At 36.1% G+C, this 25,304-nt stretch overlaps 1 protein-coding gene across 3 annotated transcripts in view; it reads right to left on the bottom strand.

Annotated features, from left to right (window-relative positions):
• The window catches only part of LOC6651901 (ankyrin repeat domain-containing protein SOWAHC), a 75,805-nt gene extending 51,326 nt beyond the window's left edge, over window positions 1-24,479 (bottom strand). Inside the window, exons 1-4 of one of the 3 annotated variants that reach the window (XM_023180955.2) lie at window positions 24,265-24,478; window positions 23,502-24,091; window positions 6,387-6,527; window positions 4,705-4,707 (exon numbers count right to left, since the gene is read on the bottom strand). In XM_023180955.2, the coding sequence (XP_023036723.2) occupies window positions 4,705-4,707; window positions 6,387-6,527; window positions 23,502-24,091; window positions 24,265-24,391 (861 nt within the window). In that variant the 5' untranslated portion in view covers window positions 24,392-24,478. Of the gene's footprint in view, window positions 1-4,704; window positions 4,708-6,386; window positions 6,528-23,501; window positions 24,092-24,264 lie in introns of all 3 variants that reach the window. The other 2 variants (XM_047011793.1, XM_047011795.1) reach the window with 2 other exon arrangements.
• Between the last annotated feature and the right edge of the window lie 825 nt (window positions 24,480-25,304).

Here is a 25,304-nt window from a genome sequence, read left to right as displayed (position 1 = left end):
GAAAAGTATTGAGGCCCAGCAGGATTTTTTTGGGAGGCACAGCATGGATGTATTTAATTTATAAGTTTTTAGTTCGTTATATTATTTAAACAGAGGGTCGGTGCTAACATCGACCGCGCCAAAGATTGTATACCCTTGGATGTTGTTTGTTACGTGGAAAAACGTTTTATCTAAAAACTATAATATTTGCGAAGGAACGGCCTACAATCTTAGCATAGGAAATAACGAAATTATTGATCAAAGTCACTGTTTACCACCGATTGTTTCTATGGGAGCTATATGATACAGTCGCCCGATATGGATCAAATTTGGCAAAATAATTTATAGGTGTAATAAAGTTCCTTAAATAAAACGATCTTTCTGCTTTCAAGCTAAAAATTCATAAATAAAAAAACGAATAAAGAATGTCTACCTTACATATTAAAGTAAAAATTAGAGCTAATCCAAATTAGTGCTTGAGAGTCTATTCTTTTATAACTCTAGCAGAGGTTACTACAAAGTCAATCTAACATTTTTAGGCCGAAAAGAACGTGTTTTCGACTGCATAAAGGATAAATATTCTTGATCAGCATGAGAAACGGAGTCGATATAAACATGTCCAACTGTCCCTCTTATTAGTCTCGATTTTTAAACACCACAGCTCATACCGGCGAAGACACGGCATGGCCCATGCCCATCTCTAGTACATACATACGTATACATGTATTTGTGCTTCCCTTTCATTCGGCCCGTCGTGCATCCATCCATCAACATGTTTGACCTAGCCAGCAATTCGGTTTGACATGCGGCTAAATTGAATTTTCCTTGTTCGCATTTGTTTCAACTTGTTATTTTTTTTTTTGATTTTGACTGTTTGAATTACTTATTCAAATTAAAAAAATATTTCGCTGTAAGGGCAATGACTTTGCGAAAAAGTAGCCTGGGTATTTCCTTCAACACTGCTATAATTAAAGCAATGGGTCAATCAAGCGACATACCAAATTATATGTATGTACATACATTCATATATGTACATATGTATAGCTAAGAATATACACACATTTTCAAATCTCGAATGGTATATAATAAAACTCGAATTTTATTAATCGTCAATTTTATATTAGCAATAATAAACTTATAATATTATTATATATGGGGTGATGTGGTATATTAGAGTCGCCAAATCATTTTGTTACAAATAGAAGGAAGCCCTTCCACCTCAAAAGTATACATTGTCAGTATCAACATCCGAGTGTTCCTTCATCTCAGAGAATACAAACTCTATAGACGCCAAATATGGTATGTAGACTCGTGTAGCATTCAAAAATATCGAGTTTATATAAAACCAGAGGGCCTGGGGTAACTTCGACCGCGTTAAAGATTTTATACTCTTGCAAGTTTTTCGTTACTCTTTCCCTACCTCCTTAAAGTAGAAAAACTTTTTAAAAGTCCAATGTTTATGAAAGAACGGGCTGCAAATTTAGCATGGGAAATAACGAAGTTTTTCAACAAATTTTACCGCCGATGGTTCCAATGTAAGCTATATGATATAATCATCCGATATTGATCAAATTTGTCACAGTCATTGATAGCTATGTTAAACTGAGATATGTAAATTTGTATTACAATTTCTTTAAAAATAACGAATTTATTGACAAAAGTCACTGTTTTCGACCGATCTCAATTACGCGCACAGTCGTTTATAGGTGTATTAAACTTACTAATATTAAAAGCTCAGAAAATAACGAAGTTATTCAGAAAAGTCACTGTTCATAACTTTGCCGTTTGTATGGAAGCTATATTATATACCTGAATCCGAGATAAACAAACTGTGTGTATATACAAGCCTATATGCAAAATTGAAACCCCGTAGCTTTAAGGGTCTAGGAGGAGTTCCGTTGATCCAAACGGACGGACAGGCAGACTTGGCTATTTAAACTCGCCTCGTCGTGCTGATCAAGAATACATATTCTTTATATGGTCGGAAATGCTTCCTTGCACACTTCTGAGCAAAATTATAATACCCTTTTTGCAAGGATGTAATGAAGTAAGTCGTCTCGCCAACTTGGGTATACCAATCGAAACAAATATTTAAAATTTCTAAAACCAAATGTATTTTTATTAAATTGTTTTTACATGTCTCATAGCATATGCTATATCGCTTACTCTACAAACACACGAGCACTCTAGCGCCGAACTAGCCTACGGCCAACACCGCCCTTATGAACCGCCAAGTAAAAAACGTTCATACATACCTATATTTTGTATGTATCTGGTCCGATTTCAGTAAAATTTGGTAGGTATAAATCAATAAGATTTATTAGTCATAGATAGATCGACTCGGCTGTTGATGCTGACCAAGAATATATATACTTGAGGGGGTCGGGAAAGCTTCCTTCTGCCTGTTACATACATTTCGGCGACTTTAATATACCATTTCACCCTATGGGTGAATGGTATTAATAACCAAGTTAAGCATATAAACGTTTTTCCATAAGGCCGGAGTTAACCGTTGGCTGGTAGGGACCCTAGGGTGCTCGAGTGAGCGAAATACTAAGATATGCTTGTAAAAAGCATGTAAACAGAATTTTTTTATTTGTTTTACTGGTGTATGGTATACCTATGTCGGCGAAACTGCTTACTTACCTCATTATACCCTTGCAAAAAGGGTATATTAATTTTGGTCAGAAGTGTGCAACGCATAGAAGGAAGCATCTCCGACCATAGAAAGTGTATATATTCTTGATCAGCATGACGAGATGAGTTCATCTAGCCATGTCCGTCCGTCCGGATCAACGCAAACTCCTCCTAGACCGTAAGAGCTACAGAGCTGGAATTTTGCATGTAGGCTACTGTATATACTGCAGGGGTTGTATATCTCGGATTCAGCCGGATCGGACCACTATATCATATAGCTTTCAGACAAACGGCAAAGTCACGAACAGTGACTTTTCTCAATAACTTCTAAGCTATTGTCGTGAAATGTAATATTGGTAAGTTTATTATACCTATAAACGACTGTGCCAAATTTGATCAAGATCGAGTGACTGAAGTGACAGTAACTTTTTTCAATAACTTTGTTACTTTTGACGCGTTTGCTTCCAAATTAAACATTTCTTAGTTTAATATATCTGTTGACTGTGTCGAATTTGATCAAGATCGGGTGAATATATCATATAGCTTCCATAGGAACGATCGGTGGAAAACAGTGACTTTGATTATTAATTTCGTTATTTCTAATGCTAAGATTGTAGGCCGTTTTTTCGGAAACATTAGGCATTTTAGATAAAACGTTTTTCCACTTTGATGGCTATGGGTAAGGAAAGAGTTGACAAAAAAGTTGCCCCGGCCCTCTGGTTTTGTTTCAAAAAGGGCAGACATTAAGGGGTGGGAAGGGTTTAGCAATTTTTTTTCCCCCATTTAAAAAATTTTTTCTAATTTTTAGAGTTTTAAGAATGTTGGGTGAAAATTTAAAGTAAATCGAACTAAAACAGGCAAAGATATAGGGCTTCAACTGATTGGCTTTCAGTGAAGCTGTTTAAGTATAAAATATCAAAGAAGATAATCTTATATATAGAAACAAGTGTTAATGTCTTAAACTTGTAGAGAGAAAGAAAACTGAGTATACTTTGATACTTTTTCTGTAACTCAATCCATATAAATACAAATATATGTATGAATGTACATATATGTATAAGACCTTCAAACTCTCACAGCTGCTCTCTTTCTACATATTTAACTAGGCACACAAACTCTTTTTGCTCGGCTATGGTCCTGCCTCTTTGTATACCGTTGTACAATTTACAAAACCTATGCTGCACTTATGAAATTTCACACACATGAATTTGATCTAATAAATATTAAATGCATGGTATATGCTTTTTTATGATATCGCCCGATTTTAATCAAATTTGCAGTCATTAATTGGTATATTAAACTGAAAAATGTTAATGGTTTGTATTTAATAATAATTTTTGATAATAAGTCGCTGTCCGGCCAAGGGAGCTTTCACTGTAATAGGATTCACGACCTTACCTTCACGGGAGTACAATGTCTGCAGTATATATTAATCGGTCCTGGACAGACGGAAATGGCTACATAAACACGTCTCGTTGTGCCATTACTTAGGCCCAATCGGGTTGTGGGGCGACCTGGCTTAATCAAATTATCATGAGAATATTGATTAATAAAGTAAACGGTTAAATGTTCCGAATATTGCACAATTTTTTAAATTCTATTGCTCACGAGTAAGCATGATATTCTTTAGAGAAGCTGTCGGCTTTTAAAATGTCTTAAGTTAAGTGGCAATTGCTGTCTGATTTATTACAATTTCCGTCTCATTGCGAATCCAGTGATTCAGAGGAATTGGAAGCGCTGCTAATGAACTGCCAACCATTTCGTTGCAATTTCTGCTGCGACTTCTTGGTTCTCTACGCGCTTTCATTAATTTGTTGAACGTATATACGTATATAAATGCATGCACTTATACATTGTACATACATACATATGTGCCTCAAATTTTGCATACATAAAAAGTAGGAGTGCAACGGAATTCATTATTTCCGGGAACAGTGCATTTGTACGGCAATTAGTTCGCTTTAAGATATAATATACCACGCCCTTACCGCAGACAGTCCGATGTTGCTGCTTGGTACTCACATAAATCATCTTAAGACAAACCCGGCACATCAGTATTTAGAGTAGGAGTGGAACATAAGTATGTACATACTTGCTATGACTGGGAGTTTCGTCTAATTGAGAGCCTCTGAAGGGGCAGGGGCCCATACTATGGCGCAAGTTTCAAATTAATGAACACACTTATGCTTATACAAATTGGAAAATGTCGATAGAGGAGTTATTTTCTTGTCTTTCACTTATCCCTTTTATTAATAGTTCCTGCTAAGGAGTTTCAGAGTGACTCGAATATTGCAGAAAGTGTGATAAAACAGACAAAGATGTTCGCATCATGCATTTAAATATATTTTTCAACCCATTTGTTTACAAAATACATACATTTGTTTACCATACATCTATAGGGTGAAATGGTATATTAAAGTCGCCAAAATGTATGTAACAGGCAGAAGGAAGCTCTTCCGACCCCATAAAGTATATATATTCTTGATCAGCATCAACAACCGAGTCGATCTAGCCATGTTCGTCTGTCCGTCCATCCATCTGTCCGGACAGTCTGTCCGTCCGTATGAACGCCTAGATCTCGGAGACTATAAGAGATAGAGCCAAATTTGGTATGTTCGCTCGTGTAATATGTAAAGTGATCAAGTTCATTTAAAATTTTTGCCATGCCCCTTTCGCGCACCGCGGTTCAAAAAAGTGTTTTTCTTAAAGACTATTTTAGCTAGAGGCACCATATTTGGTATGTATATTTGCTTAGTAAATGCGCACATTTTTTATGTGCAAAGATTTTGCCACGCCCCTTTCCGCCCCAGTAATTTGAAAAAACTCAATTATCTGCAGTAGTTTTTTACCTTGTGCAATCAAATTTGGCACACTTAAATTTACTAATATGTAGCAAAATACCAAATTTGATCAAAATCGGACCTAAAATAGCCAAGTTATGCATATAAACGTTTTTCCATAAGGCCGGAGTTGGCCGTTGGCTGTTGGTTTTGAGTGAGCGAGATACTAAGATATGCTTGTAAAAAGCATGTGAACAGAATTTTAAAAATACGTAAATAAATTTGTTATTATAAATCTGAAATATTTGTTTTTCTGGTATATGGTATACCTACATAAGTCGGCGAGACGACTTACTACATTTTATTTAAGCTATGCAGTCTATTAAATATATTTCAACAAATACACCACTTTATAAGGATATAACGATTACCATGTTCGCTACCCTAGGTTCGCTGGACTCCACTATCTTTTTGCCAGTCGTCTGTCCAATGGCTACTAGCGATTGGTCTGCGGTTTTATTAGTTGGTGGCAACCCCGCCCTAACGCCTATTGCTTAACGTACAATACATGTGCTAAAAATGCTGAAAACACATTTTACAATTAATTGTCGCAGTGGCTGTCCCGTTATGCTTCTCTTGGTTCTGAGCCGCCCCCTTTGTTCTCGTTCATGCCCTGTCTCCGTGATCGTCGTTTTATTTTCTTCACATTTTTAAGTGTTGTTCGACATGGTAAAAACAACACGTTGCTACTTAATTTGTAATAATTAATGTTTATGAATAGTTTGTACTTGTCGTATATGTTGAAAGCACTCAAGAAAACGAAATTAATAAATTTGTTGTAAGGACTAGCGAATTGAGTGGATTGGATTGCTGAGCTGTCTGAGCGTAACTCATGTCAAAACACATCAGCTAAGAAAATGACATAATCTTAAAACTGACAAGAGAGAATGGAAGTCATAATGTATGTACATACGTAAGTTCATATCTTACCTGCAATTTTACCAGCTCCGGGAATTCGCCAGCTAATTTAGCTAACTCTTGGTAATTAGCCTTCGCCATCGAGACAATCCATTCCTTTGCTTTGGGATGTGCCATTGTAACTTCGGTCGAATCCTTCTCCTCAATTAATTGCTGAAACACAAACAAAAAAAAGGAAAACAAAAAAGCATAAATTAATTATACATGTTTCTGCTTCTTTGTCTACGAGGGTAAAAACACAAAAAATAGAATAGAAAAGTAAAAAGAAGAGATGAACGAAACAACATCGACATGAGACGGGAATAGAACATAGAAAGCCCATTGAGAGCATTAACGCCAACACAGCCCTGTCTTAGAATACACGCTTCTAACATACACGCATGTGTTATGTGCACATGGAGTTTTCCCCAATCAGTATGGATGTGTTGAAAATGCGGATATGTGGATGTTCTAGTGTGCTTTTGTGGGGTGCAGACATGGGTGTAAAAGCTGGCATAATTATACGCACGCATTCGACGGCGCCATTGCCATGTTTTTCCATAATTATGAAGGTAATAATTTTTATTTATTAGGCGCGTGCTTTAGGCAGTGTGTAAGTATGTACACACAGACACATATGCGATGCGATGGGTTTCTTTTATGTCGCGCTAACTGAAAAAGAGCTCAAGGACCCGAGCGAAAATGATTTTTTGTTTCTTGCTTTCGGTGATTTACATACGGATGACTGTGGCGGCGGCGACAGTTTAGCCACTATACACACTTCTACTGATAATGAGCTCTCTAATGAGCGAGTGGCCATAGACGGGGCGGGTCGGGAACACATGTGCCAGCGACATCAACAGTAGCAGCAGCAACATGTGTGGCTCAAATTTATGAGCGCGGAACACATTTTCGGCAACTAATTATCCATTCACGTCATGTTAAAGTTAACAAGAGGCTTCGACTCGGCTTACCTGAACATCGAAACATCAGTAAACCCACTCCATTAGCGTCATTAAGCATCCAAATATTACATAGCCCAAGCTAATACATACGACAGAACACAAATAAGAAAACGAACGGCGTTAGGCCGCAGGATGCGGCAACGCGTGTGCCACACCACTGTCCGCCTTTTTTATATTTATACGCCACTTGACTCCAGCAGTGCTCACGTTTTTCCAATTACACGTTGTGCGCCAAAGCACGCAGGATAATTTACGTAAGTTGGAGGCCAGCACCCACCGCTGCTTGGGTGGGTGACCCTCCATTCACAGGTGAGGGTTAAAGAAACCGCCATTTGCAATTCCGAAAGCGACAGGCGTAGCAACAACAGTAACAGCAGCAAAACATAACCGAACAGTACAAACATTGAAAAGCAAGGCCGCTGGCAAAGTGGCCATGTCAACGCTAAACAAAAGATTCGACCACGCATTTCTCCAGCCCTTAACATCACCTCGCCACGCCCTCAGTGCCAATATATCCCCCACTACCCAAACAATAGTATGTTGCTTTTTACGGCTTTAGCACTTATAGTAGAGGCAAGTTGGTAAAAACCCCATAAAAAAAACAAAAAAAAAATTTTTTTTTAAATGGAGAGCGAATGCGAAGCAATGAATTGAAGGGATAGATGGTGGAGCGTCGGTTGTTCGATGGGTACTTTTGTCTATTTGCTTACTTTTCCCCAATCGCTTGTTTGCTGGCTGGCTTCCTTATGTATTGTGTCGCTTTATGCAAGATATTATATCACATGACTAGTCCATGTCTTTTGTCTTTCCCTAACCAGGGAACTGCGAACTGTGAGTTGAAAACAGGGAAAGGATATGTCCTTTGTTGTATCCCTTCCCTGTTTCGCCTCCTGAAAGTTACCTTTGGTTCACTTAAAGCGGACTGAAGCCACAAAATGGTCGTGTCTGCCATTGCTATGTACTAGTACTCGCACCAACATTGGTTCCCTTTACCGTTACCATAGCTATTTTCATTTTCATTCCCTTTACTGTCTCCGGCCATCAGTTTTCATCACTGTTTGAAGCGACAGAAGGAGGCGGAGACTGAGCAGCACCGGTTAGAGTTTTCTGTCCAAAGGGTCGCCGGTGTTACTGTTGTAAATTTAACCGCTTCGGGACACACTCCGTTGTTGTTTAACAGCAATAACATCTTTTGGTTTGTTTCCTTACATTTTTAATTGGGTCCTTTGTGGTTGTTTGGCCGTGATGAGAATAGCTTTGGCTAACTAATTTCTATTGCTGCTTATTGGCTATGTTAACATGTTTTACCAAGTTGTTTTTATACAAAGGGTTCGCTACGGTTCGCACTGCCCAACGCAAACCTCATCTCCAAACCATATGTGGCTTGGGATCTACTTTTTATATGCATATTGGGACACGGTGACAGCTACCAAGCCAAAAGTCTTAATAAAAATATATGTGGTCTGTTTGATGCTGTTGCCATTTTGGACAGAACTTTAATTTATGAAAAGAGAACATTGCTTAAGGGACAAAACACATTCAAAATATTAAAGTCTCCCTACTGTCAAAAAAAAACCGACTAACCCTTTACCTTTGAAGGTTATTATTGCAGAGGGTGTTATAAAATTGGTCAAATGTTTGTAACCCACAGAAGGAGACATTTCCGACCCCATAGAAGCGGATTCGATATAGCCATGTCCGTCGTATGCGTTTTATGGGATGAAACTTGATATTTCAGCTACTTATAACCCGGGTAAGTTAAAGTATGAAAATCGTCAGGATCGGACCACTATATAATATAGTTATATCGGCAAAATAGGTGAAAAAGTTGGAGTATCCGTATGAAATTTAATAATGATAGTTTCTATACCCTTGCAGAGAGTATTATAAAATAGGTCAGATGTTCGTAAGGAACAAAAGGGACGTTCGCGACACCATAAAGTTTATATATTCTTGATCAACATAAGAAGCTGAGTCGATATAGCCATATTCGTCTGTCCGTCCGTCCGTCGGTGCGTATGCGTTTTATTCGGCCTTTGTAAGAGCTATTGGGATGAAACTTGATATTTGAGCTACTTATGGCCAGGGTAAGATAAAGTATGCAAAAAATTTAATTTTCAGGATCGGACCACTATATCATATAGTTGTAGAAGAAAATAGAAAAATAGTTGAAGAAATTGTAGTATCCCTATTTACTAATATGATTTATATAAAACATCAGATACCGCAATTTTATTCAAATCGGATAAATAGAAAAGAAGTTACAGTCAATATAAATCGGCTTTGTTCAAACGCTGCCGGTGCTGCCAGCAACCTATTACCCAGCATGCATTAAAAAGGGGATGGGGAAGAAGAAAACGAAATGGAAATGATATTTGGAATGTTTTTGTCTGTGCATTGATGAATTGAGTTACAGAAAAAATGTTCTGTCCATGTAAAAATATTACAGCCAAGGACTGCATTTGATATTTTTTTTTTAATTCTGTTACTTGTGTGTTATTCTTTCTTTGTTTAAAAATAAAAAAAACCCTTTAATACAAAATCGAATTTTTCCAATTAATTAGCTATCTGATTTTGATAAAATACGATAAATATTAAGTTATCCTGCAGTATAAGCATATGCTAGTAGCTTGTACAGACTATTCAGTGTAAATGTCTGCAACAAAAGCATAAATAAGCTAACAATCAGGCTCATGTACATATAAAGAGCCTAATCATTATACCCTTGCAGAGGGTGTTTTAAAATAGGTAAGATGTTTTGTAACCCAGATAAGACGATTTCGGACTAGTCATAACGCTTTTCAATACTTCGACTCTACAGTGTAGAGACACAGAGTCCGGATCAGAATGAAATATTATAACATAGAACGCAATAGGAACGATTTGTCGAAAAGCTGCAGTTTTTAATGTTATACATATATCAAATCAGATCGGAGAAAAAGATCATATATAATAGGCAATATAAATCGACAGATATAGCTCTGCTGGTGCGTGTAATTAAGTTACTAAGAACCTTTTGTAAGGGTATAAAAATTACATATAACTTAGTCATCAAACGCGAAATTCTGCAATTCCATTTTTATACCCTTGCAGAGGGTATTATAAAATTGGTCAGATGTTCGGCATAGACGAAGTTAGCTTCTTTGATATTTTTTTGTAATTATACCATACACCCATAGGGTGAAATGGTATATTAAAGTCGCCAAAATGTATGTAACAGGCAGAAGGAAGCATCTCCGACCCCACAAAGTATATATATTCTTGATCAGGATCAACAACCGAGTCGATCTAGCCATGTCCGTCTGTCCGTCCGTCTGTCCGTCTGTCCGTATGAACACCTAGATCTCGGAGACGGTAAGAGCTAGAGCCACCAAATTTGGTATGTAGACTCCTGTAGTATGTAGAGTGATCAAGTTTATTTCAAATTTTTGCCACGCCCCTTTCCGCCCCCGAAATTTAAAAAAAGCGTTTATCTCAAAAACTATTCCAGATAGAGACACCATATTTGGTATGTATATTCGCTTAGTAAATGCACACATTTTGTATGTATAAAAATTTTGCCACGCCCTTTTCCGCCCCCGTAATTTGAAAAACTTGATTATCTCCCGTAGTTTTTTACCTTATGCAATCAAATTTGGCACATTTAAATATTACTAATATCTACCAAAATACGTTTATATAATTTAGTAATGCGATTTTGATCAAATTTGGCAGTCATACCTACATATTAAGGTATATTGAATTAACAAATGTCAATTTTTTTGAAAATCACTTAAAAAGTAATGAAGTTATTGATAAAAGTTCTCGACCGGGGAGCTATACGATAAAGTTACCCGATCGTGATCAAATTTGATCAGTCGTTTATTGGTCGTATATAGCTCACAAAATATTGAAATAACGTGCTGATTAAGAATATATAAAACGTGCTAATCAAGAATATATATACTTTATATGGTCGGAGATGCTTCCTTATATGCGTTGCACACTTCTGACCAAAATTAATATACCCTTTTTGCAAGGGTATGTAAACGATTATACACTATTTGTTGAAAACGAATAAGAATTTACACTTTTGATAATAAGCATTTTTGTAAAGATACTACTTTTGTTAAAAAAAAGACCCCTTTTGGGCCACCTGGAACATTGCATTAAAAAGACAGCGAAAACCACAAAAACTTTTATTTTATAAGGGTTCTTTTCTTTGATAAGCCGTCTGTGAAAAATGTATACAATAATTAGCCACCAGCTTTTTTCTTTATCAATTAAATTTTCAGTGGTCTCCGTCGCTATTTTGTGGACGTTTGATAAAAATTTACGTGTTAAATCCAAAACGCAGGTGATATAAGCTACTAAATATATTTTATTTAACGTTTTTACATTTGGCGAATTTAATTTTGTATCACAAAATATAAAAATTAACTTCATTTAAAATCATTGATCTTTCTTTTTATGTATATACAATATCCATAAGTATATGTGTGATTTTTTGACACTCTGTTCACGCGGCGACTTTAATTTTTTAAAAAACTTACCTTGTTTGAAACTAAATTAATTACTTCTGCTGAATATTTTTTGGTGCTGAGTGACCGGAAAAAATGCAAAATCATCAAGATAATTAAAAACGATCGAAACGAATTTAATTGATTAGCTAGCTGGGGTCTAACATTGGGATGCCTATTATTTTTCGATTCATTTTGATGGATCTCCTTCATCGTGCTGATCAGTGCTCGGTATCTTGGAATCACGGGAAACTCTAAGCCATTATTTCAAATTTCTTTTCCAATGATTGGACATTTTTTGATTTCGGGTTGCGATGATTAATAATATTTTTCGTAAAACAAAGAATTAAACCTATCCCAAGGTTATCTAATGACTTTGTGTGACTTGTAAAAGCTGAACGAAGATTGCTGGCGCCGTTAAGAAAAGTTGCTTCCATAAAAATATCGTTCCTTGTTAACGAACGAATTTGTATGTATACATAAATCCACTCGCTTGTGAATGTGTTCATTTGTACATATATTTAGAATACACACACACTATTTATTCAGATCTATGTATGCAGACACTTATATACATATGTGTAACTTGTTGTAACTGAAGCTTGAACGAATTTAACTTTTAAAATGTTTTTTTAATATTTATTTCTCAATCGTGTTCCATTACGCTCAACGCGAAATCAGTGTGATCCGATTTGATTGTGAAATACTGCTGAAGTTTGAATTCAAAGCGGGATTTTTGTATTGAGAGAACCATTCGATTTTAATTTAGTCAATTTATATTAAACTTCATATATGTATGTCTACTGTACTTTTTGAAGCTTGGGTGGCTAATCTTATCAAGTTATCTTGTTCGAAACATAAAAATTATTATTTTAACTAAATTATCTTTGCGATAGTGCTATTATGAACGTTATGCACGGTATTTTTAAATCATTCCATCAATTTGCGTATAGGATTTTTGTTGCTTAATTTATGTGCATGTAATTGAGCAATATTAATCCGGAAACATGAAATACGTGATAAGTTGCTGCATTGACGATGGTTTGACTCGAAAAACGTTTCTTTTAAAGTACGCACACTATATGCATGTAGGCACTTAAGCCCATTTCTTTGAGTTTTAGTGAGTTTTTATAGCGTTTGACGTACCGTTGACAATTTTAGTTTGATGTACAACCACTGCTGCGTACGTCAGCAGGCAGAATCATGTATGCATGTTCGAAGGCCACTCAGCTTGGCGTTGTTGTTGGATGATTTATGCATTCGGCCTATACCTTTTCAACTCCAATTTTTTGATTGACAGCCTTAAGTGGTTGACAGTTGCATGACAATTCAACCCAACTGTAATTGTCATCTTCTTTACACTGAGACATTTCAGACGAAACGATTCTATCGTTACGCTTGACAAATTGTCTATGTCGACATGCGCTCATTCTTCAAATTAAGATTAATATAATTCTTTATACCAATGGTAAGAAAGGTTTGAGTAGAGTATCCGATGTTATCGTTTTGATGATACCCACAAGAACATTGATGTATCTACATGCATATGTGTGTATGTATGTATGCTTTTATGCGATTAATTCTTTTTGTAGAAACTGCAAATAATTTCTAAAGAAAATTTCAAATATATATAATTAATCAGCATCAACAGTCGCGTCGATCTAGCCAATCCTCGCGGAATAAGTATGTTTCAATTTGTGACCAGGTCCCCTTTGACCAACTTAATTTGAAAAACATCAAAAATGTCCACTTCGCATATGTGAAGGGGTTTCAATTTTTATACCCTATGGAAGGAAGCATCTCCGACCATCAGTGATGCCAAGTCAAAATTTGAGAAATACGTAGCCAGGCTCCAAAAGCTACGTATTTTTACGTAGCACAATTTTGCTGAAATACGTAGATCTACGTACTTTTTTTTAAAGCTTAAAAACAATAAAAAAATTAATAAACAATTAAATTTTTAAATTAACTGTATTGTACTTCGTTGTTATTAATTTCATTTGTCGTTTTAGAAAGCAAGTTACATTGTTTAAATTATACAAATTAATTTATGTACATGTTTTACAAAAATTTTTTGGAGTTACGTTTGCTTCTTCGTCGGTGTCAATTGTTAAAATTTCCATTTTTCACATTAAGGGGGGTTTCTACCTTGTTGGGCCGAAAAGGCGGTTTTAAGTAAGAATTTTTTTTTTTTTTTAAATTATAATAGATCAAGGAATGAAATTTTCAACAGTTGTTGAGAAAACGTTATTCTATGTATTAAATTTTTTTTCAGCGATCCGTGAAAAGGGGGAGGTAAGGGGACATTTTCCAAAGGCATCCCCATTTCGTCCTTATGGAACTCGTACCGTTCGCAAATGAAGTCTGAACCCGAAAATGAAAATTTTTTCTTAATCTAGACATTTTTCCGCAGCTGGTAGTAGAATTGGGAAAAAAGGATAAAAAATGAAAAAGTTATGAGCTTTTTTAGAAAAAAATTTATTTTTTGACTATTTTTCGGTACTAATTAATTTTTTAAATTAACAATTTCTAATATTTTTGGCCAATTCTACTACCAGCGCTGAACAATATCCTAAAGAATATGTGTAAAAAATTTCATAGCGATTGGTTAATTTTTGCGCCCTGTAGGACTTCCATGAGATTCAAAAATGTAGTTCTGAGAAAAATACGTTTGAAAATTTGCGCTCCGGCACAGAGCGCTTGACACCACTCAACTTGACGGCCGACAACTTTCGTAATTTTACAGATTTCATCTTGAAATTTTTACACAGTATTCTTGAAATATTTACCTATCCAAAAAGGCAATAAAAAAAAATCGAAATTTTTTATAACACAAGGTAGAAACCCCCCTTAATTTTTCACCTCCAATTTCAAGCACTAATTCTGAAGTAAGCGCTGCCAATATTTTTGCAATTTAGCGCTGCTAACCCAATATAAATCATATCATCTTTTTTATTTAATTCATAATATATTGATATTACCCAAAAATTTTGGGTTTTAACATTTTTTTTCAATATTTTTTAAAAGTACGTAGTTTTACTCTCTTCGTACGTAGATACGTAGATCTCCTTCGAAATACGTAGATCTACGTACAAATACGTAGACTTGGCATCGCTGCCGACCATATAAAGTATATATATTCTTGATTAGCATGACGAGACGAGTTCAAATAGCCATGTCCGTCCGTCTGTCCGTCCGTCGGGATCGGCGTAAACTCCTCCTAGACCGTAAGAGCTACAGAGCTGAAATTTTGCACGTAGGCTTGTATATACTGCACAGTTTGTATATCTCGGATCGGACCACTATATCATATAGCTCCCATACAAGCGACAAAGTCACGAACAGTGACTTTTCTTAATAACTTCGTTAATTTTTTAGCTATTGTCGTGAAATTTAATATGGGTGAGTTTATTACACCTATGAAAGTGCCAAATTTGATTAAGATCGGGTGATTATTTGATAGGAACGATCGGTTGAAAACAGTAACTTTTGTCAATAACTTTGTTACTTTTGACGCGATTCCTTTCAAATTAAACATTTGTCAGTTTTATACATCTGTTAATGACTGTGCAGAATTTGATCAAGATCGGGTGACTATATCTTATAGCTCCCATAGGAGTGATGGGTGGTAAACAGTGACTTTGATCAATATCTTAGTTTTTTCCTATGCTAAGATTGTTGGCCATAAAAGTTGCAAGGGTATACAAATTTTGACGCGGTCGAAGTTAGCCCCGGCCCTCTGGTTAAAACTGCGCAATCAAACTTAGTGTTTTAATATTATGTTTTACATGGTAAATCGAATTCACGACACGAATTTAAGGCCTTTTTTTGATTTTGACTTTAGTTCTGATTTTCTCGGCTTCTAAATAACTCAATGAAATATTTTTTTCTGTAGTTCCTTGGTTATTGTATTCAGATGATAAACTGTAAAAATGGGTAAACAAAGAAAAGTCCGTTTTTTGGGGGGCCTATATTTAAGACGTTTTTTCCAAAATTTTAAATTTTACTGATAGAAATATGAACTTTATGAAAAAGTTGTAGATCTAGCAAAAATAAGATAAACTGCATACCACAAATGTTTAATTTAGCCCCAACTTTCGATGTGGAGCCAATTGAAAAGTGGATCTCGGAGACTATAAGAGCTAGAGTCACCAAAATTTGGTACTTAGACTCCTATAATATGTACGGTGTTCAAGTTTTTTTCAAATTTTAACCACGCCACCCCCGCAAATTAAATAAAACTAGTTTTATCGAAAGCTATACTAGCTATAGACACCAAATTTGGAATGGGTACTAGCTTTGTCCACGCGCAGATTTTGAAAATTTTATAAAATTGATTTTCTTAAAAATTAACATTGTTATGTAGATTTGTTTAGTATGTTTGCAGATTAATATTTAACATTTTTGCCACGCCTACTTTTGCTTCCAGAGTCTAGAAAAAACGATTGCCTCCTGCAATTTTCTGACTATCGAAACCATATTCAGCACAGGATTGAGACCTTTTAATAATAATATTAAAATCGAACTAGAAACGTGAAAAATATACGTATAAACGACTAGGCGGTCCACAAAGGCGGAGTTGGCCGTAAGCTAGTGGCGGCGCTGGAGTGCTCGTGTGTTTTTGTGAGAGTGAGCGAGATAGCATATGCTATGGGGCGAATTGAAAAATCATAGATACATACATACATGTATACATTTGGTGGTTAAAATTTAAAATATGTTTTCACCTCGTGCATATATCGTGTATACCGAAGTCGGGGAGACGACTTACGTAATCATTTTAAAATGTTATCAAAAAAAAAAACAGAGAGCCGGGGCTAACTTCGACCGCGTCAAAGTTTGTATACCCTTGCAAGTTTTTTGTTACTTTTTCCTCACCTGTAGCCGTAAAAGTGGAAAAACGTTTTAACGCAAGAACGGCCTACCTACCGTCTTAGCTTAGCAAATAACGAAGTTATTGATCAAAGTCACTGTTTACCACCCTTCACTCCTATGGGAGCTATAAGATATAGTCACCCGATCTTGATCAAATTCGGCACAGTCATTAACAGATGTATAAAACTGACAAATGTTTAATTTGAAAGGAATCGCGTCAAAAGTAACAAAGTTATTGACAAAAGTTACTGTTTTCAACCGATCGTTCCTATCAAATAATCACCCGATCTTAATCAAATTTGGCACGTTCATAGGTGTAATAAACTCACCCATATTAAATTTCACGACAATAGCTAAAAAATTAACGAAGTTATTGAGAAAAGTCACTGTTCGTGACTTTGTCGCTTGTATGGGAGCTATATGATATAGTGGTCCGATCCGAGATATACAAACTGTGCAGTATATACAAGCCTACGTGCAAAATTTCAGCTCTGTAGCTCTTACGGTCTAGGAGGAGTTTGCGCCGATCCCGACGGACGGACAGACGGACGGACATGGCTATTTCAACTCGTCTCGTCGTGCTGATCAAGAATATATATACTTTATATGGTCGGAAATGCTTCTTTCTATGCGTTGCACACTTTTGACCAAAATTAATATACCCTTTTTGCAAGGGTATAAAAATGACCATTGAAATGTATTTTATCTTATTCCGGGGGCAGAAATATTCAAAAAACTTGATCAGCGTGCATACTAGATGTTCTACGGTATATACATATGTATATATGTGAATAAGAATATATGTATGTACTAGCAAACCCGGCGAACTTTGTACCGCCTAACAGTCAAAGAATGTCGTCTTACCTTTTACCTTTTTATTCAAGCACCTTGTGGTAAACGACATTCTTCTTACCCTTCCGTCTTCACCCCCCGTAGATCCGCTACTGATCTTCGATCAAGAGCAAGGCCTGGTTATGCATCTCCTGATACGCCTCAAGATCGGGATTTCTTAAGCTGACACGAATTCGATATAAAATGTCTACTGAACGATGCAAGGCGTAGTCGATGGTGCAATCATATCGAAACGCTGCTCGATTCAAATCAATACTTGAACAATTTCTTCTTGCACTTTCAAGATTATTCCTATGTTCATCTGTACGATAGGCTCGATTTCTCGTTTCTAACCTAACCGTCATAGGCTGTCCTCTGTGCTCTTGTGTTTGAGAAGCACGAATTAATGCCCTTACTCGTTGAATACTAAAGCGCCGCTCTTCTCGTGTAATTTCTCCTTGTTCATCGGATAATTGACTCGCGATGTTCCGTAGCCTAATTGCATTACGGCTCCGCTGGGAGAGATTAGATCTTCCAGGACGTGGTATAATGATAAGATTGCTAAATGGTTTGGTTTAATAATATGGGTTACTAAACACTGCACAAAACACTATATTCGAATTTCGGTATATATTAACTTAAGTTACTCGGGCCCAAAACGCGCTTAAACTACGGCTGCCAGATCAGCCGAATATTCCCTAATTCTATAATTCAGAGTATAATATTTGTCTGGCAGGGCGGTCAAACAACGCGCCAAATAAAAAATACCATTTGCCAACACTGAAATCTAGCTTTAGCCAATTTTTTCACTTTTCAATACTGAAATCTCGAGTAGCTTAAGTAAATATTTACCCGAATTTCCATTATGTTACTAAACAAAACACAATATACGAATTTTTCCGTTAGTTTTCCCATGGTATATCACAGAGCACTACAATGACATTAAAACTACAGTTGACTTTATTTAAATTGACTGTTAGAAAACGTTTGTATGGGGAAAAGAAATTGGCTGTTTTAAGGGGTTTTCCGGCAATTATTTATTGTTTTTAAGATGTATTCTGCTATTCGGTGGGAAACAAATCCAAAGGATCAATAACCATGAAGATTGGTTCAGCAGATCTCGAGTTATAATATATATAACTATATAGCGAAACCCAAATTAAGAAGTCATTTGCAGTAAAATTGCTAAAGTAAATGTTTGTTAATAAAATATATTACAGTAGAAAAATGACCTAAAGCAAGTGGAGATATAGGTACATATGTATGTATACATATTAAAGAAAAAATAAATTTACATTTCTTGCATGGGTATGATAAGAACCAGCAGTAAAAACAGTCGTTTTGGTTACTTAGTCATTTACAGAAGCAAAGCAACTAAGTAAGTAAATACTTACAGAAATGAACACATGTTAAGCATTGGCTCAAGAAACCAGCCCGATGAGAATGCAGGCGCTTGTTATTATATGAGGCTTACATTTTTATTGTCCAGTAATAAAATTAATGGATTTATTCAATTCAAATGTGCTGGTTGCTATCCGAGATGTGGCATGAAGTAACTGTTGGTCAGTCAGACACCACCCAAGTTGGTTAGACCCAAAAAATCGGCTTTCTATAAACGATTTTTGAACAAAAACATCTTGGTTTGTCCGATTTAATATTTAAATTGAAGGTTCATATCTCACAGTATTATTTTGGAATCCATTAAAGTTTTGTACAATAATTTAACAACATACATGTTCACCAACATTAGTCCGCTATGGGAAAATCAACTAATTAATCTTGGCTAGACAACTAAGACGATGTGACTTATAAGACAGTGCTTCTCACGGAGAGCACAGAGCACGGAGAGACGATGCAAGTAGCACCCAAAGCTGGCATTGACCAGGCAACGATGCGAGACTTTTGGTCAACGGAAAATACTAATTCAGTGCACATTGCCGACACACACCCGCATGTCATGATGGTTCGACGCTAGTGCACATACGAGGCGTTCACACAGAATTTGCCATCGGAATTTCCGGCAGTATTCGAATTTGACAAATAGACATGTCCAAATAAGATTTAATATAATGCCACGTAGTAGTTTTAATTTTGATGAAGTAAGTAAGTCGGTTACCACGAACGAAATAAAGAAATATTCTAAATTTCTAAGTGCACATGTATAAATGAAGTAAGTAAGTCGTCTCGCCGACTTGGGTATACCATACACCAGGTGAAACAAATATTTAAAATTTCGAAAACCAAATGTATGTCTATTAAATTGTTTTAAAATGCCTCATACAATATGCTATCTCGCTCACTCTACAAACACACGAGCACTCTAGCGCCGCCACTAGCCAATGGCCAATTCTGCCCTTATGGATCGCGTAGCAAAATACGTTCATAGTTATATTTTGTATGTTTCTAGTCTGATTTCAATCAAATTTGGTAGTTTGATAGAAAGAGATAAGAGATATTAGTCTGCCAAATTTGATCGCGATGGTCAAAAAATTGCAAGAGCCAATCGGTTTTTTCTAAATCATGGAGGCGGAAGTGGGCGTGGCAACTTATTAAAATATATATATTCTGCGCGCATACTAAACCAGTATTCATACTAAATTTGGTGACTTCAGCTTTGTTAGTTTTCGAGAAAATCAGTTTTGTTTAATTTGCGGGGGCGGAAATGGGCGTGGCAAAATTTTTAAATAGTCAATATCTGCGCGTCTATTAAGCTATCTTACATACCAAATTCAATGTCGGTAGCTTACATAGTTTTTAAGAAAATCTGTTTTTTGTAAATTCCGGGGGCGGAAGGGGGCGTGGCAAAAATTTGAAACAAACTCGATAACTGTACATACTACACGAGACTGCATACCAAATTTGGTGGCTCTAGCTCTTATAGTCTCCGAGATCTAGGTGTTCTTACGGACAGACGGACGGACGGACAGACGGACATGGCTAGATCGACTCGGTTGTTGATCCTGATCAAGAATATATATACTTTGTGGGGTCGGAGATGCTTCCTTCTGCCTGTTACATACATTTTGGCGACTTTAATATACCATTTCACCCTATGGGTGTATGGTATAAAAATTCTTTTCAAATGTTTAGTGGGACTGTCTCGCTCACTATTACAACCAGACAAGCACTCTAGCGCCACCACCAGCCAACGGCCAACTTACAGTACATTTAGTGAAAAACGCTTAGACGGTTCAATAGATTTTCGGTTAAAGGCATTTTGTTGGTATGAGGACTTATTAAAATTGGATTCGTCCATTTTTGGACGTATAGCTTGGAATAGTTTATAAAACATATATGGACGATATAACAACAAATATTAATATGCCAAACTTGATTGTAATAGAGTTGAGAGAGAAACCCGATTTAAATTTAATTACGTATCAAACATTACTTCAGCACTGATCTGCGTATATACTAAGCGAGTCTTCATGAAAAATTTAGAAATTAGTCGTCTCATCTCTAATTATATACGAAAAATAGGTGAAGGAGTTGAAGTATCCCTATGAAATCTGACTTCTATTACTAATGTGATAGTTTTTGTTATAAAACATCAGATCCCATAATTTCAATCAGTGCGGATAAATAGAAGATAGTATAGCGAAAAAAAGTTACTTTTAAGGTTATGTTTGTGTATTGATGAATTGGGTAACACAAAAGGAAGTTTAAACATGTAAAAATATGATTGCCAAGAACTTGCAGGGTATATAAACTTCGAGATAGCCGAAGTTAGCCTCCTTGATATTTTAATAAAGTTTGGTAGGTTGGCAGAAATTAGTAGAACTAATTAAAAAATCATAATCAGCGTGCATACTGCCAAGTCTACATCCCAAATTTGGTGGTTTTATTGTTGTTGGTCTTCGAGAAAATCAGCTTTATTTAATTTGCCGGGGCGGAAATGTAAACAAACTCGACCACTGTATATACCACACGAGTCTACATATCACATTTTGTGTCTCTAGCTCTTAAAGTCTCCAAGATCTAGGTGTTCATAAGCACGGGAAAAGCTAAATTTATCTTAGTTTTTTTAGAGTTACAAGTTCTTTAAAGAGCCCACAGGTGTTTCTATAGCAAAAATATGCTAAACGTTTGCCAAGCCAAATTTAGGGATTTTCAAATTTCATCATTAACTTTCTTAAGGGTATAAAAATTCAATTTGATTAAATGGTTATATTATAAATCGTAAATTAGATAGGTCTGGTGTTTCTTTTGCTGCCAATGAGCATAGTAAATTCTCATATTATGATCCAGATTCGAATGGAAAATTTTCAATTTTAGCAAAATGCGAGAAAGAAAACATAAAAACCAGAGGGCCGGGGCTAACTTCGACCGCGTCAAAGTTTGTATACCCTTGCAACGTTTTTGGAAACTCTTTCCTTACCTATAGCCATCAAAGTGGAAAAACGTTTTATCGAAAAATGCGAAAGAACGGCCGATAATCTTAGCATAGGAAATAAATAAGATATTGATCAAAGTCACTGTTTTCCACCGATCGTTCCTATGAGAGCGATATGATATAGTTACCCGATCTTTATCAAATTCGGCACAGTCATTAACATATATATTAAACTAACAAATGCTTAATGTGAAAGCAATCGCATCAAAAGTTACGAAGTTATTGAGAAAAGTCACTGTTCGTGATTTTGCCGTTTGTATGGGAGCTATATGATATAGTGGTCCGATCTGGCTGAGTCCGATATATACAACCCCTGCAGTATATACAAGCCTACATGCATAGCTCTAACGGTCTAGGAGCAGTTTGCCTTGATCCAGACGGACGGACGGACATGGCTATTTGAACTCGTCTCGTCGTGCTGATCAAGAATATATATACTTTATATGGTCGAAGATGCTTCCTTCTATGCGTTGCACACTTCTGACCAAAATTAATATACCCATTTTGCAAGGGTATAAAAATTCCCAACATTTGTAGCTCTTTCAGCTCTAAGAAACGTTGCTTAAGAAAGTTTGTAAAGAAAATGAATATTTTAGAAGTTAGAAGCAAATGAAAAAAACACCCTTTTCGAGAAAATGGCAGCTTTGATGAAAAACTTCCGGAAAAAATGTTGTATGAAACCATCGTGATAACTTAAAAAACTAATGATGCAGTTCGATTCGCAGGACCCGAAATAGGGTGAAACCATCGAATTTTGCCATGTATTTTTTTTTTTTTAACTATACAGTGTTATTAGTATGTTTAATTAATTGACCACTTTTTTTATGACTATTGGCTGGAAAAGTTATTTATAAAAGACACTGTTTTCCATCAATCGTTATGTATCTATAGTCACCCGATTTTAATGAAATTAATAATAAGCATTTTGAACGGGCAAATATTAATTTTTTATAATAATTGCTTGGAAAACAACAAATCTATTTATAAAAGTCAATGTTTGCGACCGATCGATTCCATGATATAGTGCTCTAAGTCGCCAATATTCGAAATGTATAACACTTGCAGTATTGAGAAGCTGAAAAATGTATCTAAAGCTTTGTAGCTTAAACGGTCAAGAAGAAGATTGCGTTGTTTCAGATGGACGGACGCCCATGGGGTTCGAATCTAAGTTTTTTTTTAATTTTTCTGATAAAGGAGCCATATATGGCTTTTCATTATACCCTTGCAAAAAGGGTGTATTAAATTGGGGCAAAAAAATTGTTGGTCAAACATATAAAAAAGATTTTTTCTAAGGCATATTTAAATGCAAAACCCGCAATTTGGATCCGGCACTATTGGACAAATAATCTGAAAATTTTAAAATTGACAATACACTTTTGAACTTAGGAAAACGTTGTAATAACTCAAACTGTGACTGTGCCAAATGTCATTAAGATCGGGAAGCGTTCAAAATCGGTGTACTATGTATATTATTTACAAATTAATGATATAATACTTTAGCTTGATATTTATTATACAAGCTAAGTTGCAGCCATTTAATTTTTCAAACAGTTTATCCGCCAAGGGTAATATGAAAGTTACAAACCTTTTCTTGTTTTTTTTTTGCTGACGGCGAAATGATCCTTGCCTCCTCCTCTGACGCCATCCGGTTAAATTTACGCGTTGCCTCTTTTACGCTGATGGGATTTTCAGATTCGTCCGCCCCCAACTCGGCGCCGGATACTTTATCCGTGGCGGAGCTGTCAGAAGATGCTTCCGATGAAAAGGAGAATCGCGATATGTTTTCCGCAGTAATTGCTTCATCCAAAGGGTTTCTACTGAAAACCGAATTGTTTTTGCTTGAGTCAACATAATCAATGCAAGGCTGAAACCCATTGCGTTGCATGGATTCAGAAAACTTGTTCACACAATCCCGATAGTTCTCGTTTTGGTCTTGGTGCACTGTTTCCTTAGCAGACGTTTGCTCAGGTGGTGGTCTGCATGGCGAAAATTCGGAAATAAGTGAACTATCGCCAGGACTACATGGTTCTACGGTAGAGATCGCGGCTTCGATAGCTTCTACTGAGGGGCATTCATTGATGTATTTTTTGCGCAATATTAAGAATTTTTGGTTATTTTCATTTTTGATGGTTGAAAGCAACGTCACATAAGTTTTGAAGCGTTTGCGCGCTTCATCTGAAATTGATATAGAATTGCGAATTCCACTCTTTAATTGTATGTCACATTCAACAGGTATCACAAAGCAATGGATGTAGATATTTCTGTAAGTGTGTGTGAACATATGCATGTATGTATGTGTCTCCATACATACATACATACATATGTATGTACGTTTATACATGACTCACTTTGGGTATGCGAGTTGGTAAGAAATTTCTTAAAGTGTTTCACCAGTGCATGGTTCGTCACCTTGCCATCATTTCGCAACATGTAGTTGCGGATTTCGACAACAGAAAGGTCAATCGGCTGATCCATTGCAAGTACACAAAATTTAATTTCAATTTATTTTAAAATGCACCAAAACAAACAACCAGGGTAGCAGAATATTTTTATACACACAAATACATATATGCGCTACTGCTCTATCCATCCCCGCTGATGCACAGAAAAAAGCTCGTTGATACGTTCACATGACAGAGATCTGATTGATACAGAACGAAGATTTTTCGTAAGTGAAAACTTCTTTAGGATGGTTGTGATTTAAAACTCTATATATGTAAGAACATCGACAGGAGAAAGACATTTAAAATTATACGCTTTAACTTACAAGAAAAGAGACAGGAAGTAATATACATATGTACATGACGGCCGGGACAAAAAGAGCCGAAAAAATTGCCGATGTACGTGTGCACATGTACATACATACATACATCAGTGATCGGCACGCAACACATACAGTTCATATGGCATTGCCCTCCAGTACCAAATGTCCCCGGTCGACAATGTCGCCGCATCGTCGACTATACCGACGTCGGCAGAATTAAATTCTGCCGGCGTCGACAAGCAAAGACCAGCCGACGGTGCCCGAACTATCCAATGTCGTCGTCGAAACACTTCGGCTACCGAAAAGAATTGAACAAACACAATTTCTTGAAAAAAATTGACACGAAAAAAAAAGGCATGAATAGGAAAAATGCAGCATCAAATAATATTTATTTTCATGACGGCCTTTCCATACCCTTGTTACTTATGGATGAGGAAAAAATTTGAACATTATTACCATATAAATATTATTTTTATATATACATAATTTGTCAATAACTTGTTACTTATAAATTGATCATTAAATAAGCATGTTCTTTTGATGTGAAACATATGTAAATTTCACATAATTTTACATGCATCGTCGGTTATGGCCAAGCATACCCTGTGTTTTCGGCACGCGTCG

The sequence above is a fragment of the Drosophila willistoni genome, assembly GCF_018902025.1.
Source record: "Drosophila willistoni isolate 14030-0811.24 chromosome XR unlocalized genomic scaffold, UCI_dwil_1.1 Seg106, whole genome shotgun sequence".
Classification (NCBI taxonomy): Eukaryota; Metazoa; Arthropoda; class Insecta; order Diptera; family Drosophilidae; genus Drosophila; species Drosophila willistoni.
Note: the sequence above shows the minus strand (reverse complement) of the source record. Positions and strands in the feature narration are given on the sequence as shown.